The following is a 16,731-nucleotide window of genomic DNA, read 5'->3' on the forward strand; positions in this document are numbered from 1 at the left end:
CTCTCTTCTCTTTGGACGGGTGAGGAACAGTGCTGAGGGGCTTTTCAACTGGAACCAGATGGCTTCTTAAAACGTGCATGCCTTTGTATGAGTGTGTGAGAACATGAGCATGTGATTGTCCTTAGACAAATCACTGTTGCAGTTGTCCTGGCCTTGTACTGTATGCGAAACTGCATTAAAAATTAGATCTATTTTTCCCTGAAGATAAAATGTTTGAGTTCCAAGGGCACTGGGACGACAGGGAAAACAATCTTCTTAAAAAAGAGGCACACACCAAGGCTGTGCTGTTATCGCACAGCACGGGGCTGTTGGGCAAACGGCCAAACGGACGGAATACAACAACAGTTGAGGAGAAAAAGTGTGAGGTGAGTGATACGAGCGATCCCTCCACTGATTTGAGGATCAAGACTTGGTTCACTCTCCCGTCGCCCTGAGACGTTGGCTTCCTCACATTTCCCCTTCTCTGGCATTAAACTGTTTGGGTTGGCCTCCCAGGGTGACTGTAATCCCATTTTGGGTCTCTTGGAGTGAAGTCCAAGAGATAGACTATTTCATCTTCTCCTGAGTCCCTCAGATGTCATATGATATGCATGTTTTAACCTATGGTACGGCTGTTCGCTTGTGTGCTGTTGTTGCGGAAACAAGGAGAACAATTTGATGAGACAACCTCATATAGACTGCATAAAGAAAAAGTTATGCAATATCAACTTCACCTTCAAGCTCACTGAAAAAATGCGCATGAGCAGCACAGCAGAGACTATTTTGATTACACTGAATTGTACACAGCATTGAATTAATTTGTAGTAAAATGAATACAGAAACGTTACAGTCTTGGTCCCAATAAAAACAACCTGAGATTTTTCGAAATGATCTTATTTTTATGGGCATCTTCGCAGCTGGTACCCGCAAGATCAACAAAGTTAGCACCGATCTGGCACCGTGCGCGGAAAACATTGGATCTCGTCAATTCCCTGACATTATCCTAAACCGGACATGAAAACAAATGGTAACCTTGAAAGTAAATCTTCACCCTCAAAGTCCTTTGAAGTGACGTTGTTGACGTCATATAAAACGACTCCAAATTTCCTCACCAAAGTGGTTCAGAACTTAAATTGGTTACATATAATCATACACATAAACAAACCATTAAGAAGCATGAAAAGGCCACACTTCACTGTAAGCAAAGATGCTGTCAGCTGCAAGGAACTGTCCACATGGTTTTCAGGGCAAAAATAAAAGAAAACACGCTGCTCACTGAACTCCATTTTTAGTGTCATTGTCAGCTGGAGTTTTCAGTTGTCAACACGAAGATCAAAACTATCAATTTGACTAAATTATAGTCTGAAGAGCAACGCGAGTCATCAGCAGCCACAATGAATCATGTCTTGAGCTGGGATTATAAGAGGTTGTAAAAGATAGGCTCATAATCCATTACGCATGCGCCGCCTCTGATTACGGTTTCTCCATCTTTGGTCGGGATCAGCATGTTGACAGATAAAGATGCACTTAAGGGAGAATGCTAATGCATTTAGCTTTGAAATGCATCGTTTCGGCCATGTGAGTCACGACAACAATCATTGAGACTTAGAATAGGCAAACATTTGTGCTCATGGGCTGCATTCTTTTTTTTTGTTGTTAAGGTACACACGGGCATGGTCATTAACAAAAGAAGTGTGAATGTACATGAAAAATATCTTATTGAATAGCAATATAGTTACGTCACTGGTAGTGTAGTGGTACATGCACCTTGTTGGGGCTGCTTAAAGTATAAAGTAGATTGTATACGGTTCATGTACTGTAATTTGCCCATATTTTTACAATGTTTTTACAAAACCGCTTAATTCCCTTTAAAATGATGAATAAGACATGGAGGTACTAGCTCAATAATTGATGAAGTTACAGCACTTTGAATGCTGCCTAGTAGAAGCTCGTAGCTTTGAGAAAAAAGTTTAAAGTTTTGGCACATGCATTTTTCAAAATGTACACAATAACTAGTATCTTAGGAATGACTCAATTTTCAAGAAGTGGTGACCCTAGCAAAATAAATTCCAATAGCAAGTACAGACATCTCTTGAGATTTGAGCCCTTTTTATATATATTTGAGGAGGTTTGGCATCTCAACAGATGAAATTGGGTAAAAATTGGTTCCTTTGGCCTCAACCCTAAATTAACTCTGAAGATCCCTCACAATTCATGTCCTATGACATTATCTAACAGAGTTTGCCCGTTTTACTATTGCTACTTGTCTGTGTGTGTGTGTTTTTTTTTAATGTCAAACGATCTAAACGGAAATTTGATTTAAGTTGTTTACATGGGTGGAAGCGTGATTTGCAATTTGGTGTGGCCTGTAGCTCGTTCGCTCTCTTCTGGTGAGAGGGGCATGCTCTCACGTAAACAAAAATTAAATGTCCTCGGAGCACAACTTGCTTAAGTGGCATTAAAGCATTAAAAAGAAAAAAAGAAAGTAAATTAGACTCATCAAAGAAAGAGATCCCGCATCTGATGAGGGATTATATTTGGATTATTCGCGGATGTTCAGATCAAATGACGATCCACTATGAAGTAAGGAAGAGCAAAAAGACCCCCGTCACATAAACGTACAGCTGTGCTGGTATTCGTCACAGCTGTATGTGCGTCTGGCTTCTGTTCAGTGTTGTGCTGGAGGGTCACACAATGGTCAGCTTTCATTGTTTACTACAACCATTTATAACACAATAACATATAGAGGCAAGGTACTCCACACAGGTTATTTTGTAGCAGGGCGCCAAGATATGCTAGCAAGAATTTGGCTACAAATATGCACTGACAGTGTCTTCAAATGACCTATTTTCATGACGGTGGACTACAATTTGAACTTTGTGCTGCTGGGAAACAAAAATAAAGACCTGGAGGAGATGTTTGACGATTTCTCAAAATTAATATTTTTATCCATAGTATCTATTTTCGTCAAAACCTAATCTCTGCGATATACGGCTGATTTTGTGAAAACTCATCTTGTTTGAATCCTCTTTCAGAATTTTTGACTGACATGCTTGATAACTTAATGAGCAACAAGAGCGGCACACTGCCTCTAGCGAACCTATGCTGTTTGTCTTATGAAAACGCAAAGAACTTAAGAAAGATCTCCTGTGCTGAGGCGGAAAATCACCTCGTAATGCTGCACTCCTGGGGCTTCAGGGTAAACCCTCCAGTCAGATAAAATCAGGCTCAAATGTCTGGACAAGTTACAGTAACGGTGACCAGCTTGGCTGGAAGAAATAAATCAGCGAGCCTCACGGGTAGTCTCGGGGCAGGAGTGGGGAAGGGCAACAGGTGGTTGTCAACTTAAAAAGAAAGACGGTCATCATCCACTTAGGGAAGAGCAGCAAGTCTGTCTGCCTCTCTGCAGGCTGCGCTAAGCTCAGCCGAGCAACAGCAGGAGGACAGAAAGGCTCAGTAGAGCCACTTTACAGTCCAAAACACCTAAGGTATTCCAGTCAACGTGTTACTGTGACAATTTAACAGGTAAACGGAAGGTTAACCAGATTCAAACTATTTTGGTGTAACATGCATGTCTGTCACAACAGCAAAACCTGCAACAAAGGAGCTACACATTCCAAACGTGGCTTACATGAGTTACATGATTGTTTGCCTGAAAATTTGTAAACTTGCCACTTCATTTCTGAACATTTATTGATTCAAAGGGACACATTTTTTTAGTCCAAACATGAACACTTATAAAGAATGGGTAACTGTGTTGTTATACAAGGATGAAACATTTAAAAAAAATAAATAAAAATAAAAAATAAAAGTTTAAAATAAATTATGGGAGTGGGCCAATGCCTCATCTCTCCAAACCAAAATGGCAAAGCTCACTTAACATATTGTAGATTTTCAGTTTTACTATTACTTAGAAGTATTGATACGACATGTATATATATATATATATATATATATATATATATATATATATATATATATATATATATATATATATATATATATATATATATATATATATATATATATATATATATATATATATAACATGCATGCATGTTTCTGAAAAGACAAAAACCTCAGAACTTCAGTTCATTTCAGTTCAGTGTGTGCAAAAAAAAAACAAAAAAAGCCAATACTAAAGGTTGAAACTGAATGTGCGTTTTAACAGGTGTTCTGTTACTGACTGCATAAATATACAACACATAATTAACAGCACTTTCTGTGTAAAATCTGAAAAAAATTAATAGGTGAAAAGAATCTGTAAAACAGGAGCATGTGCCAAAACACGACTGCCTTTATATTATTATAAACTTAAGCATGTGCTGATATGTTCATTGCATGTGTGCGCATGTGTGTGTGTGTATGTCACAAGTGGGCAAGTCTGCATGTGTTTTCACTCAGCTCTTTAAGCAAGGTCCCTCCTATTATTCAGACACCAGGAGACCCAATAAAACAAAGTGACAGAACATAGTACCTTTAAAAACATAAGATGTTTTCAATCTGTGCCCCTGCACCAGTACACATCTTTGCAGAGTGTTGCTGAAATGATGGTAATTTGCCCTCGAATTAAGATTCAAGCCCTTTCCAAAAAGCTGCCACTGTATTGTGTTCCAGCAATAAAACACGGTGCTGGTAATGGAGGCTGTAATGGCAGCTCATACCACGCTTGTGATGCAGCACAAATTTCATGATTCTAAAGTGATAAATGTGCAGTTGAAGTTTGCAGCGCAAGTTTACAGTACTCACCGATGCAAGCGTGGACTCTGACTGACAGCTGCGTTCGAAGTATTAGGTTGTGTTTTCTGCCTCTGCTGAAAAAAATAAATAAATAACAAAATGTCATGAATAAGACAGAAACAGAATGAATACACCTAAAACATGCCTTCTATCTCTATTTCAAGAAAATAGTGGAGGGGGCAGCTCCAACGGAAAGCCAAAAACAAAGATTGCATTTAAATCTCTTATTTTTTCAGCTGCTAGAAAACAAAAAGAAACAGGGCGAGCGGCACAACAAGGAAGAGGTCGCCATGGGTGAAAATGAAGGATGGGAGCAGTCCATGGGTCAACTCCGCCCACAGCGTTAATGGAGACATGCAAAGACTCGATCACCATCCTGTCAACAGCTTACAATGTCTGAGTGACAATCAAAGAGAAAGCAGCCAGCAGTTTGCCACAATGCTATTCACTTCTCCACCAAAAAGCCTACTCTGGGATTTATGTCTGAAGTTTCCTATAGGTTGGTGATTTAGAAGGATAAGGCCTGGTGTGTCTACACAGTAAACATAAATAAAATGACATCGTAAAAAGGGTAAGTCATTGTTACTGAAATCAATACTTCAACTACTTAATGAGATCTATGATTTATGTCAGCAGTTCTAAAATGGAGGCACAAGTACTCTTAGGGGTACATGAAGGCACTTTGGTGGGTACACGAGATTTTTAACAGGGATTCTCTAGGTATTAACAAATCTAAATCAATCTTTCTTAATGCTAACAGGAACACAACATTTTTCTTGACAAATTGATTGGAACATGCAGTAACTATTGTTTAATTGTGTTATCGTGACTGTTTTACAAAACACGTGATTATTACGTTGAGTCTTAAACGGATGTACATATTATTTGTGATGGAATTTTCTGGCAGATGAGGTAGAAATCAAATATAATGATGTTCCATGTATAGAATGCGTTTTAATTCTGTGACAGGGATTTTCTTTGGTATTTTGTTCTTCAAATTAAGAGAAAATTAGCTGAAACTTGAAGCAACTTCTTTCAAAATGGTGTTATTGTGAATCATCTATCTTCTGGAGTCGCTGAAGAAAACACACCTAGATGTAAATGCAGTTCCAAAGTTTAAAATGCCAGACACGGAGGGCACAGCATTGTTTTATGTAACAGGCAATATGTCATTGAAAAAGCGTGAGAGCCCCTGATGACTGCACACTCCTTGTGAAAAGTATACTTCTAGTGAATGTGTATTTTTTGAAACAATTTTTATTTGCCTGCCATGCCTGTTATGACCTCTTCTGTTCATGTAAAAAAACGTGGCTTTACCCAATAAAAGGTTGGGAGGAGAGCACCACAATTCAATAAAACATTTTTATTTGTTTGCCGAAATCATACTTCAAAAACTACTTGACATGTTTTCTCCAAAACGGAAAGGGAAAGCAAGCCACCATAAAGTGAATGCAATATTGCTGATCGGTGTGAAAGGTGTGAAATTAAAAACGAATGCTGATTTACCCACAAACTCCTGCACCTATTTGAACGACAAATGGAGGCTTTGTATCAACAATGGTGAAGAGATCACCACACCTTTTGAAAATAAGAGATATTTACCAGTGTGAAACACACACTTCTGAAATGACACGTTTGCTCAAAGTATCTGTCATTATGTTTTTGTTAAAGGTTAAATAAGGTTATATCCTTTTATGTGAAGACACCAGTAATGTCAATGATGTCTCACAATAATTAAGAAACAGCTATAGTCAGAATAAACAACCAAGTGTAAAATGTAAAGTCAATATAATATCCTGTATCTGTAGAAAATCACTATGTTCTATCATTTTTAAGCTTTTTTCTGAAAAGGCCTAAGGGGCTACTCATGTGATCTTGTTGGCTATCAGGTGCTCATGGACACCACATTGGCGACCTCTGTGATACAGTTACCACTACCACCAATTCAACTCTGACAAATAGGCTTTCATGCTTCCTGCTCAAAGGCTGTGAGGAACCTCTGACTGGAACTCTATCAAGCACAGGTCTGTTATTGACACTCAAGCAACAGTGAGCCTGACAGGAGAAAAAGACTCATTTGAGAGGGAAAAAAAATAGTACTGCCTTGCTCCAAACAAGTATTGTTACTGGTTTGTGCATCCAACCTGACATTTTTCCCACTCCAGTCAGTGGGAGACTGGACCCAGGGTGCACACAATCAGTTTACCTAGCGGGGGAGGTCCACACACTGCCACTGTTTTGCAAATATGTGTGAAAAAAATAAAAACAAAATATATGTGTGTGTGCGTGACAGGAGTAACATCTGTCAACTCGGCTGGCAAGATGAGACGGCACACAAGAACTCAGTCCAAAAGGGTAACCAGAACCCTTTAGTCACAAACGTCTGCTTTCTGTCGGCTTCACTGCAACAGTATCCCTTTACTGCACCTGAGGCTATACAGGCCGGGGCGCTCATTATCAAATTAAACAAACATGCACGGAATAGATGAGAGGCCCACCCTTTGCCCAATTAAATATGAAAACTGGGCACTCCAACAAAGACTGCAGCATGCGTGTTGAGGTGAAGCCTAAAGCTGCAAAAGAAATCCTTATGATGAACTTCATGTGGTACCTAATAAACTTTATTTGTTTTTTGAGCCAACATTCTTTTATGCATGCCCAGGTGATGGCGGATCATGCCAAGCCGAAGTCCAATTAAATATAATTGTTGCTTCTGAGAGGTCAGAAGTCTGAAAATCATTGACGACATGCAACTACGATTTTCTAGAGGGGAAGTCAAGTAAGAAAAAGTTCTTCACAATTATATGTTCAATGTGCCCCAACTAGTCCAAATGCTGTATTCTGAAGGATTTTGCATTTGTCACAATAAACAAGTCACAATGTTCCTTTTTATACATATCTCTGGGGCAGCCATTTTCCCTTTCGCTGTCAAATGAATATGATTTCACAGTGCAAATGTCACATGATCAAACCCAGAAAACAGTAGTTGACAGCAAGTGGAAAAAAATGGATAAAAATGGGTGGATTTTATCAGAAGATCATGTTTAAACTAGGAGGGCTGCACGGAATAACTTGCAATCAAGAACAATCTCACTTCATTTCCCTTTTCATATTGTCAGAACAGAACTTAACGATTGATCAGCTTTATTATGTAACTCAGTAAATGTCGGGATGCACCAAATTTTTGTCTGTTCAAATCAAAACCAAACATTCGAAAAAGAATGTTTTGATGATGCAAAAACGGCTGCCAGCAAAAATCAGTCTGACTTTCACTTGCATACGCAGGAGAAAGGGAAGAGCATTGCTTGGGAGGCAACTACTGCAAAGATTTCTGTACTTTACTGTAGATTACTGTAAAAATTTCAGATGTCATCACATCACATCTCTATCAACATCAACAAATCACCATTAAAAATAATCACATTCAATCGCTTATTAAGGACAGTAACAAACCGCTACTCAATTATGCAGTCATTTCATAATACGGCACATATCTCCAGAGTCAGTCAGCGCTAGCCGTTAACTACATGGTGCATTCAAACACTTTCAGACATTTCAAATTCTCACGAAAACAAACAAAAAAAAAAACATCTCTTGTCAATGCATAAAATGTTAATAATGTAAAACGTCTAAACAATGTGGGCTTCCTATCAATCTATAAATGCTGACAAATATCAAGAAGAATGTTGACGATGAAATTACAATAAATGGCCCATCTAATCACTTTTGTTTACAATACAAAACAAGATGACACGTCTGTCTTTATTTATTTATTCTAGATTTTAGATTATAGATGTATTGGACACTCCAAATACTGTATGCCCTTAGGTGTGATTGTGAGTGTGAAGGGTTGTTTGTCTCTGTGTGCCCCGCGATTGGCTAGCAACCAGCCCGAGTGTCCCCCGCCTACTGCCCGAAAATGACTCTGATAGGCATCAGCAAGCCAGAGATCCTTGTCTAAAGAAAATGGATGGACGGACGGACAGACGAATGATTGGATGGATGTTTTGGTTTTGGACCAAGCATTCCTCTTCTTTGGTTTCAGCCAAACATTTAATTTCAGGACATCCCTAGTTACATTTATTGAAACACATACAGCAAACTGTAGGCACCTTAGGAGTTTATTAAAGCGTCTAAAAGCGTTTTTTAAAGCGTTTAAGCTTTAGACTATTTTTCATTTCGGACAGCAGGGGGTGCTCCAGGTGCTGCATTCGTCCATAGCTATAACAAACATGGCCGCCTCCGGAGAAGTGGCACCCCGCATGTAACATAATTTAATGACACCTAGACCTATGATTTTATTCAAAACATACTGACGGTCATTAAGAACACATTCATTTGCAAGTTTTTGAAATTTACAATCATTTAATTTTCTCCTTTTTACTGAAAAATTGTCTAAATCTTACACACCGTCCCTTTAAAGCAAAGTTTGTATATACTGTAAAAGAACAGTTCTCGTAGCATGTCATCCCTAATAATGACTTACCAGGAATACAGGGGGTAAGAATCAGGTCGAGGAACAGTTTACACATTTGATGATGCCTCTTAAACCATTCACCGAGCATGCATATTTTTGAACACACACACACGCACACTCACGCACACACACACAAAAACAATGTCTACGCTGCACCGAGCTGTTAATGATACCCTTTAACTGCTCTGCACGTAAAGCAGCCAAGTGGTTTTTTTATTCCCCCTTGATGTTTAAGTTTCACGAGAGTATATTCATTCTCCTCCTTCAAATGAAATCTAATGCACACTTGAGTCCATCTACAATGTCCAAGTAGGTCAGGAGAAAATGAAAAGCAGTCTTAAGAGAGTTGAAAGCACGTGACAATAAAAAGTGCGGCCTTCACAAAGAGAAAAGTTTGATTTGAAAAAAATTCTGATCATCCATCGAAGGGATTGGAGTGTAAGCGCTCACAAACCGACTGTTAAAAGTCCTTCAAGAAACATCTTCTAAAGGCCTTTTACAACTGACAATTTGTATTCTGTAAAACATCACAGCAGAGTTTTATAGATGACTTCATGATAATGTAAGTCCCAACAAAGATCATTTGAGCCTTAAACATTGTCACACACTGTCGTGGCAGTCCACCAAGATTGAAGGGCGCTATGAAAGGGACTCAATGAAAGCATCAGAGCAAGATCCCCAAATGCCACTCTGACTACCTAAAGCTGTGCACATGTGTCTGGGCGCATGCCTGGACTATACGGTCCATTTATAACTTAAAGAGGCACTGTATCTTCAATAGTCAAGCTTCATGCGGCGGTGTGGAAATGATTATGGCCTGTAAGCTCTTGTGATATGGATATCTACTGGCTCTGTCAGAGGACCATACTTTAATCTGATTGTGAACACCCAAGGTATGAGAGGCGCCCCTGGAATGTAACCTGTCATTAATATCAATTACAGTTGCATTTAATGGCCAATGAGCCAAAGTCTTACAGGCTGTTAAAAAAAAAAAAAATGCTCGTTATCTTTGCTTGTTAGTTGCAGTGGTGCTATACCAAGGTCACCGTGTATGACTTGGCGAGGAAATGCGATGAACATTTTAAGTACTTTGGAGTCCATTTCTTTTTATATATTAGACTTGTAAAAAGCAAAAGGCCTCATCAGAAGTAACAGTCACCAAATCAACAACAGAATCCATGGAGGGTGGTGTTCCCTTGCACATATCATTGCCATAAAAAGCCAGGAGGTCTACTGCCCTATTTTTACAAAATAATTGGCTGGCTCCATTTGCCCCACTCCCCTTACCAACCCCAGCCTCCTCAGACAACACAGTGTGGGTTTAATGACACACATCCATGCCAGCCCGTGCCAGCTGGCAAAAGCTGCGCCTTGGCAGGCTACATCAGTGAGGAGGAACGGCGCGGACCACTTTAACCTCACAGCTCTCCCCGGCTTCCCATAAGCCCCTAACCATTTCACTTGACTTGAAATTGGGGAAAGACATTCGTCTGGAGAGCAGCATGAGAATTCCACCTTAGATAAATAAATCCCATGCATGTTTGTGGTCCAGCCGACCAGGAAAGCGCATGCCAACCTTTGGATCGCGATTCTCTGTATGAGTGGATTCGTCAACACAATCCAAAGTACATACGACATATGGAGTCAATAAAGAATCTGGCCAAAAAGAGAATTAAAAAAAAAACAAAACACAAACACAATTTCCAACCTTTCTATTCTTGATCCAGGTCTCGAAAGTATGTCAAGACAAAACATATTAGCTGCTGGGAGTTGTGTGGTGGAGTCACTTTTAATGAGAACACTGAGGTAACTGAATTGTGATGAGGGCAATTACTCATGAAGCATGTCTACACCTCTTAAGTGGTAGAAATGACATCACTGTTGACCTGTGGCCAAGCATTTTATTGGACGTGGACTTGTGTAGGTCGGGGAAACTCTTAACTTGTCTTGTTTCTTTACCCTGATAAAGAAGTAGTACACAAACATACCATTGAGTGAATCTCATACCAGACGCTCGCAGTTTGTGACGGTTCCCGTCATGTGACATTTCGAGGTTACGTATAATAATACGCTGTCAGGCAGTACAAGGATGTATGCTCGGTTAGCACCATACTTAGTTTTTTTTGTTTTTGTTTTGTTTTTTGTTTGTTTTATTTGTATTTTATATTTACCGTATGGCCTAGCAGTGTTTTTCTTAGAAATAGTTACTGTAATTATGACATTTCAAAGTTACGGACAGCACACGATGAACTCATTTTCTTAGGCACACATTTAATTACCAGGATGATTGTTTTATTGTTTTGTATTTAAGTATGGGTCAAAAGTTTGGAAACGCCTTCTAATTCACTCATTTCCTTCATATCGTACAATTAATTCACAACTGAGCTTCATGGTGGCCGACGGGGCAAATACACTGCTGAAGCACCGTGCTACAAACAAGGAATGAGGCAAACAAGCAAAAAAACAACTACAAACAAAAAAATGCAAACACGTTCGGAAAAGGCAGAAAAAAGGTGCGATCACAAATATCAAGCAGATTTACAACAAACACACATGCAAAAAATAAATAAACAAAACAGCTACAAAAAATGCAAACAGAGGAAAAATGCTGAAAAATGAAAAGTTGGGGTGTGTGGTCACCTTAATCTAGCCCCATGTGAAAAACAAAATGTCCTTCTGAATGTATTTATGATTTGTCAGCAACAATAAATTGACAAAGTAGCGTGATTAAAAAAAAATAGATAAATATGACAAAAAAGCCCCCAAATACTTTATAATTAATAATTATTTGCCTTTACAGTTAATGGCTATTTCATGAATTCAACAAACTTTGCATAAGCAAAATTGTTTCTAAAGAGGAAAGTGTTTCAGTGCTTAGTGAAAAATGATGTGTTGGGCATAAGAGCTTCAATTGCACATACTGTACTTTACAGTATTGATTTATTGATCAACTCTCTAAAAACTCTGAACAGGATGTACAGTATAAAAATAGCTGGATGTTTAATGATTCAAAACAAGTTTTGCTTCCAGATACTGAGGCGAATACATGCGATTTGAAACTATTTACCAATGAAAAAATCTGCTGTCAGACATTTGGAAAGGTGAAGTCAAGCCCTTTAGCTCTTTGCCACACTAGCCCTAAAGCCAGGTTTGGGTAGGCGAGATCAATCCGGTGGACTTCATGAGAAGGGTTATTTCTTGCTTTGAATAAATTGCATAACACTGTAAAGACACTACTGCATAAAAACCACATCAGAGCACCACAATGAGAGAGAAAGAGAAAACACACACACACAGACAAAGGTAATGATCTTACCCTCCTTCCTCTTGAAATCCCTCCAGTTCATCTTTTTGCTCTGCCAGCGTTGACTCAAGGTCCAGATAGCTTCCATTATGAGACAGCTGAAGTGCACAGTCATCAGGCTGCAGTGGACAAAAATAGATAAATAAATAAAAGATTGATATCATGTCAAAGCTGTGAATGGTAATTCATGCAGTTTTTTTTCCAGTGCTTTGAAAATGTGTTGTTTTTCAGAAAGATTGGATTGTCTTTAACTCCTGGCCCTCCTAGTTTTATGTTATTGATGTCTCATGGCAGCAAATTATTTTAAAACCATAACTCGTGGATGGCACTTAAAGTTGGATTACAAAAAAAAAAAAAACATGTTAATACACGCATGGCTTTGAACGAGTTAAAAGTAATTCTGCATATATATATATATATATATATATATATATATATATATATATTTTTTTTTTTTTTTATAAAAGGGGCTCCTCAATTTACTTTTGAGTTGACAAAATTGTAAAGACACCAGTTAAAATATAATAACATCAAGCATTGGTGTGAAAAAAATACACAAAGCATTAATAGAAAACAGCATGTCCGTAAATGAGAGTGCCCTTTTGTGTCGCATGACAGCATATTTCACTTCTTCTAATTGTTGCTACATGCCAGTAACTCATTGTACACAGTTTGTAACCATAAAATCACATCACAACACGCAAGCCAAAGACTACTTGCAAATGTCTCTTGTCGGTCATTTACAGATGTACGGTTCTATAATCTTTCATCGAATTTGATGATGTGACATATTTTGAAATAGCCACAACCTAATGCTTTAAATGCAGAGCACATGCAAGTGGTGTGTCTGCTGTCTCTATTGAGGCTGCTGATGATAGTTCTAAATATTTTGTATCTGGTTCTTCATTCACTTGTATATCCTCCTCCTCCTGCTTTGAATTATGTCATTGACCTCTTCTTGTCAGCAGTGTAGCGTCTGTCCTCAAGGTGCACTGATCATGTGTGCGCAATGAAAACCATTTGGTGTGTCTGGGCTCCCGTCGATGTCAAGAGAGTCCTCTTATCAGCTCCTGTCGGCACCTAACAATGACAAATTTGGGAGCAGCTTTGCAGTGTGGTGTCTCTTATCTCTCGTCTTTCTTTGTTTGATAAACTGTCAGATAAAACGGGTTTGCACAAATGTCATTAGTCAGACCTTTAGAGGTTTTCATCAGTTGATTGTAGTGTCCAAGTATGACAAATATGGTGACTTCTAAATTAACCCCTAGGGCTCTATTTTGACTCTAGCTGAAAGCAAATGCCGACAGATCCTAATTTTTGTTCCTAGACAAACCTCAACTGCCAATTTGGAAGACCGGTCTCAGCCAAGCTAGCCATACCCGCGCAGCTGAAGTAGTGGTCTTGGAAATGTGACAATTTAGCGGCAGAAAATCAATCCACAATTCTACCTCAAACCACATGCAGAGGCAGGTGCAGGATAGACGGATAACCTAACATGATTTTGGTGAACTGGTGAATTGTTGTGCTCAGTTGGACTGGGGTTAGTGGCCACACCCACAGTACCACAGCCCTCCTTCTCTCAGATCTGCCAGCCTGCGCTTGACTGTGAAATTACCACCAATGAGTCTAATCCACCTCTGGACAGAAATATGACACACAGGATTTACACCGCTCTAGAGAAAAGTTAATTTTGCATTGTGCGACCACAAAACGGAACCACTGAGTGCAACTGCAGTGTGATAACCACAGAACCACAAACTGCAACAAACGAAAGTTGATGACTGCTCATTACAAGATAAGCATGAGCAGTACAATTGATGAAAACATTTAATTTGAAAATACATGTGTTTATGTTCAGACATTCAATCTACTATTATTCAAAAAAAAAGTGTTTGGTTAAAGGAAGGTCTAAAAAGGGCTGGGACTAATCAATCAGCTCATCATTTATTTTAGTATCTAGTCGATAACTTTAGAACCTTAGTACCGATGGTAATTGTGATTATAGTACTTAAGTACCTAGATTAATTAATAAATTTAATACTTAATTATCTAATCAATTACTTCAGTTGTTGCTGGCATTTTAAGAAGAGCGTCCTTGAAAATACATGAATAAATACATTAATGAAGGATGTTTTAAAGGACCGCATGAAGACAGAGTAAACATATACACCGTACTTGAATCCGATTACGTCTGAGGAGGTGACAATCGTATTTTATTGCAGTTCCGATGCCAAGGTGAAGAGGGTAATTGAAAGAGGCAGATACAAAGAAGGCAAGTGAGGCCAGCTATAGCGAACAAAGACAGATGCGGCCTGAGAACGCTTCCCCAGACTACAAATTACAGACTAGGACAACCAAACATACACACCAAAGTTGGGCTGACCATTTATTTATGCCAAGAGACTAACTTGCCTTTAACGCAAATGTGAGTGACAATCACATGAAAACGTGTCATGAGGAAAACACCGTAGGATATGAAAATCAGAAACCAAAAAGTGGAAAATACTTTTGCTATACAGTTAACCAAAGCCCCGCCCTTCGACAGGGATAGAGGTTGAGCCCTGCCCCAAGCAGCTGGGAAAAAAATACATTTGCCTAACTGAAGTGTTTCCCTGGCAACAAATGCTATTTTTTTGCTATAGTTTTTGCTATGGCATGAGTATGCAATTTTTTCAACAGATACCTCGTTCCCTTGCTGAGGTTTAACTTGGATTGGCTCATTTTTACCTGTGATTCTAGTGAATATAATATAAAATCAAGATGGATGGATATCGCGTACCATGTATTTTAACCCTTGTGCCTGTATTTTGAACATTTTTGGCTCATTCTCACAGTATTTTAGGCACTCTCCTGGTACCTTGATAACTAAGTGGTCATGCCATGTTGAATTTTGACATGCTGTAACCATCTGGGTGAAATTTCAGGTCCCTAGTGTCTTCTTTCACTCTTTTCCCATTGATGTGAAAAAAAACCTTTGTTGGAAAGATCAAAGGACTGGACAAAGTAGCACACAAGGGTTAAACTTATATGATTCAGCAAAATTCCTAAATAGACAGCAAAGCCTCTTCCTCATGAAAAACGATACATATCCAAACCTGAAAATAGTTAAACGGTAAATGGTGAACGATGACTTTAGTTACTAAGATGAATGCTTAACTTAAGTTGACAAGGGTATGATGATTGTAACTGTAGCATCGCTGGTGAAGAATGTGTTATTTTAAGTCGTTATCTGATGCATACGTGGAACTTTATTATGCATTTACTATCCTTGTGCATTTATCTATGCCAAAAAAACAAAATGTTCTTCCACTAAAGTGCATATGTTAAAATTAATCTGGTTATCCACCTGTTGGTCTCAGATTTCACATTAAATTAGTTTGTGTGTACAATGAGACAAGATTATTATTGCTTCAGAGTTTTTATGTTTAGTGTTGCGCAACGAGATTTTTCCCATGTAAAATAAGGGCCTTGGCTCAAAGAATGTTGGGACATATTGCTATGTACTGTTTACTGATTTAAAGTACTGATTAGTCTACAGAAATTGCTGCTACAAAGGTGTAGACAATAAATATCAAAACTGTTTAGTCTATTGAAAATATTATGTAATTTGAGCCAATGACATCAGATCAAGATCACAAACTCAATATTAAACAGTTCAAATGGGTACTCCTTGTATCTACCCTACACATTCTCATTGTGGAACACAATGCAGAATAACTGTGCTTTGTTTGTCTTGTTTTGCGCTAGGCCTCCTCCAAAGGGTGTGTATTTTAGTGACAATGACAAGAGTTACTAAATAAATGATGCATATGTGCAAATCACGCTCAGATTTACCAGTTATTCTTAAAATGGGCTTGTACATAAAGCACATAATGCTAACTTTAGCATAAATGCCAGTACTAGCTCTATAGTGTTGCTCTCTTTTAACCTCAAGTAATCAGCCTTTGCATGAGATTCTACACCTTTCTAGCGTCGACAAAAGTAAAGGTGAATAAATCCAAGAGCAGTGCAATCACATCAACGGCAGAGGTTTTTCTTATTTGTCCCCCACCCAGGATATGAACCCATGGTGGCCCTATGTTGTGACCACGTCCAGAGAGGGAACCACAAGTTGTGTGCTCTCACACTGAGCCTTAGCCTCTCCCTTCAACCACCATACTGTGGTCCACTGACCAGGCAGGCAGTTAAGGGAGAAAAACTAAAAATAAACACTATGCAATTTAAAATTGAA

The 16,731-nt window shown here is 38.7% G+C and overlaps 2 protein-coding genes across 6 annotated transcripts in view; one reads left to right on the forward strand and one right to left on the reverse strand.

Moving 5' to 3' along the window:
* LOC148426756 (FH1/FH2 domain-containing protein 3-like) overlaps positions 1-16,731 on the reverse strand; it is an 85,031-nt gene that overhangs the window by 65,505 nt on the left and 2,795 nt on the right. For all 3 annotated transcript variants that reach the window (XM_088409826.1, XM_088409825.1, XM_088409824.1), the window contains exons 2-3: positions 12,513-12,619; positions 4,729-4,793 (exon numbers count right to left, since the gene is read on the reverse strand). In XM_088409826.1, the coding sequence (XP_088265952.1) occupies positions 4,729-4,793; positions 12,513-12,619 (172 nt within the window). The remainder of the gene's footprint in view (positions 1-4,728; positions 4,794-12,512; positions 12,620-16,731) is intronic.
* LOC148426758 (sodium-dependent neutral amino acid transporter B(0)AT1-like) overlaps positions 1-16,731 on the forward strand; it is a 43,033-nt gene that overhangs the window by 14,123 nt on the left and 12,179 nt on the right. For all 3 annotated transcript variants that reach the window (XM_088409829.1, XM_088409832.1, XM_088409830.1), the window contains one exon: positions 6,609-6,743. In XM_088409829.1, the coding sequence (XP_088265955.1) occupies positions 6,609-6,743 (135 nt within the window). The remainder of the gene's footprint in view (positions 1-6,608; positions 6,744-16,731) is intronic.

The sequence above is a fragment of the Hippichthys cyanospilos genome, chromosome 3 (genome assembly GCF_059441005.1).
Source record: "Hippichthys cyanospilos isolate Australia breed blue-spotted pipefish chromosome 3, RoL_Hcya_1.0, whole genome shotgun sequence".
Lineage (NCBI taxonomy): Eukaryota > Metazoa > Chordata > Actinopteri > Syngnathiformes > Syngnathidae > Hippichthys > Hippichthys cyanospilos.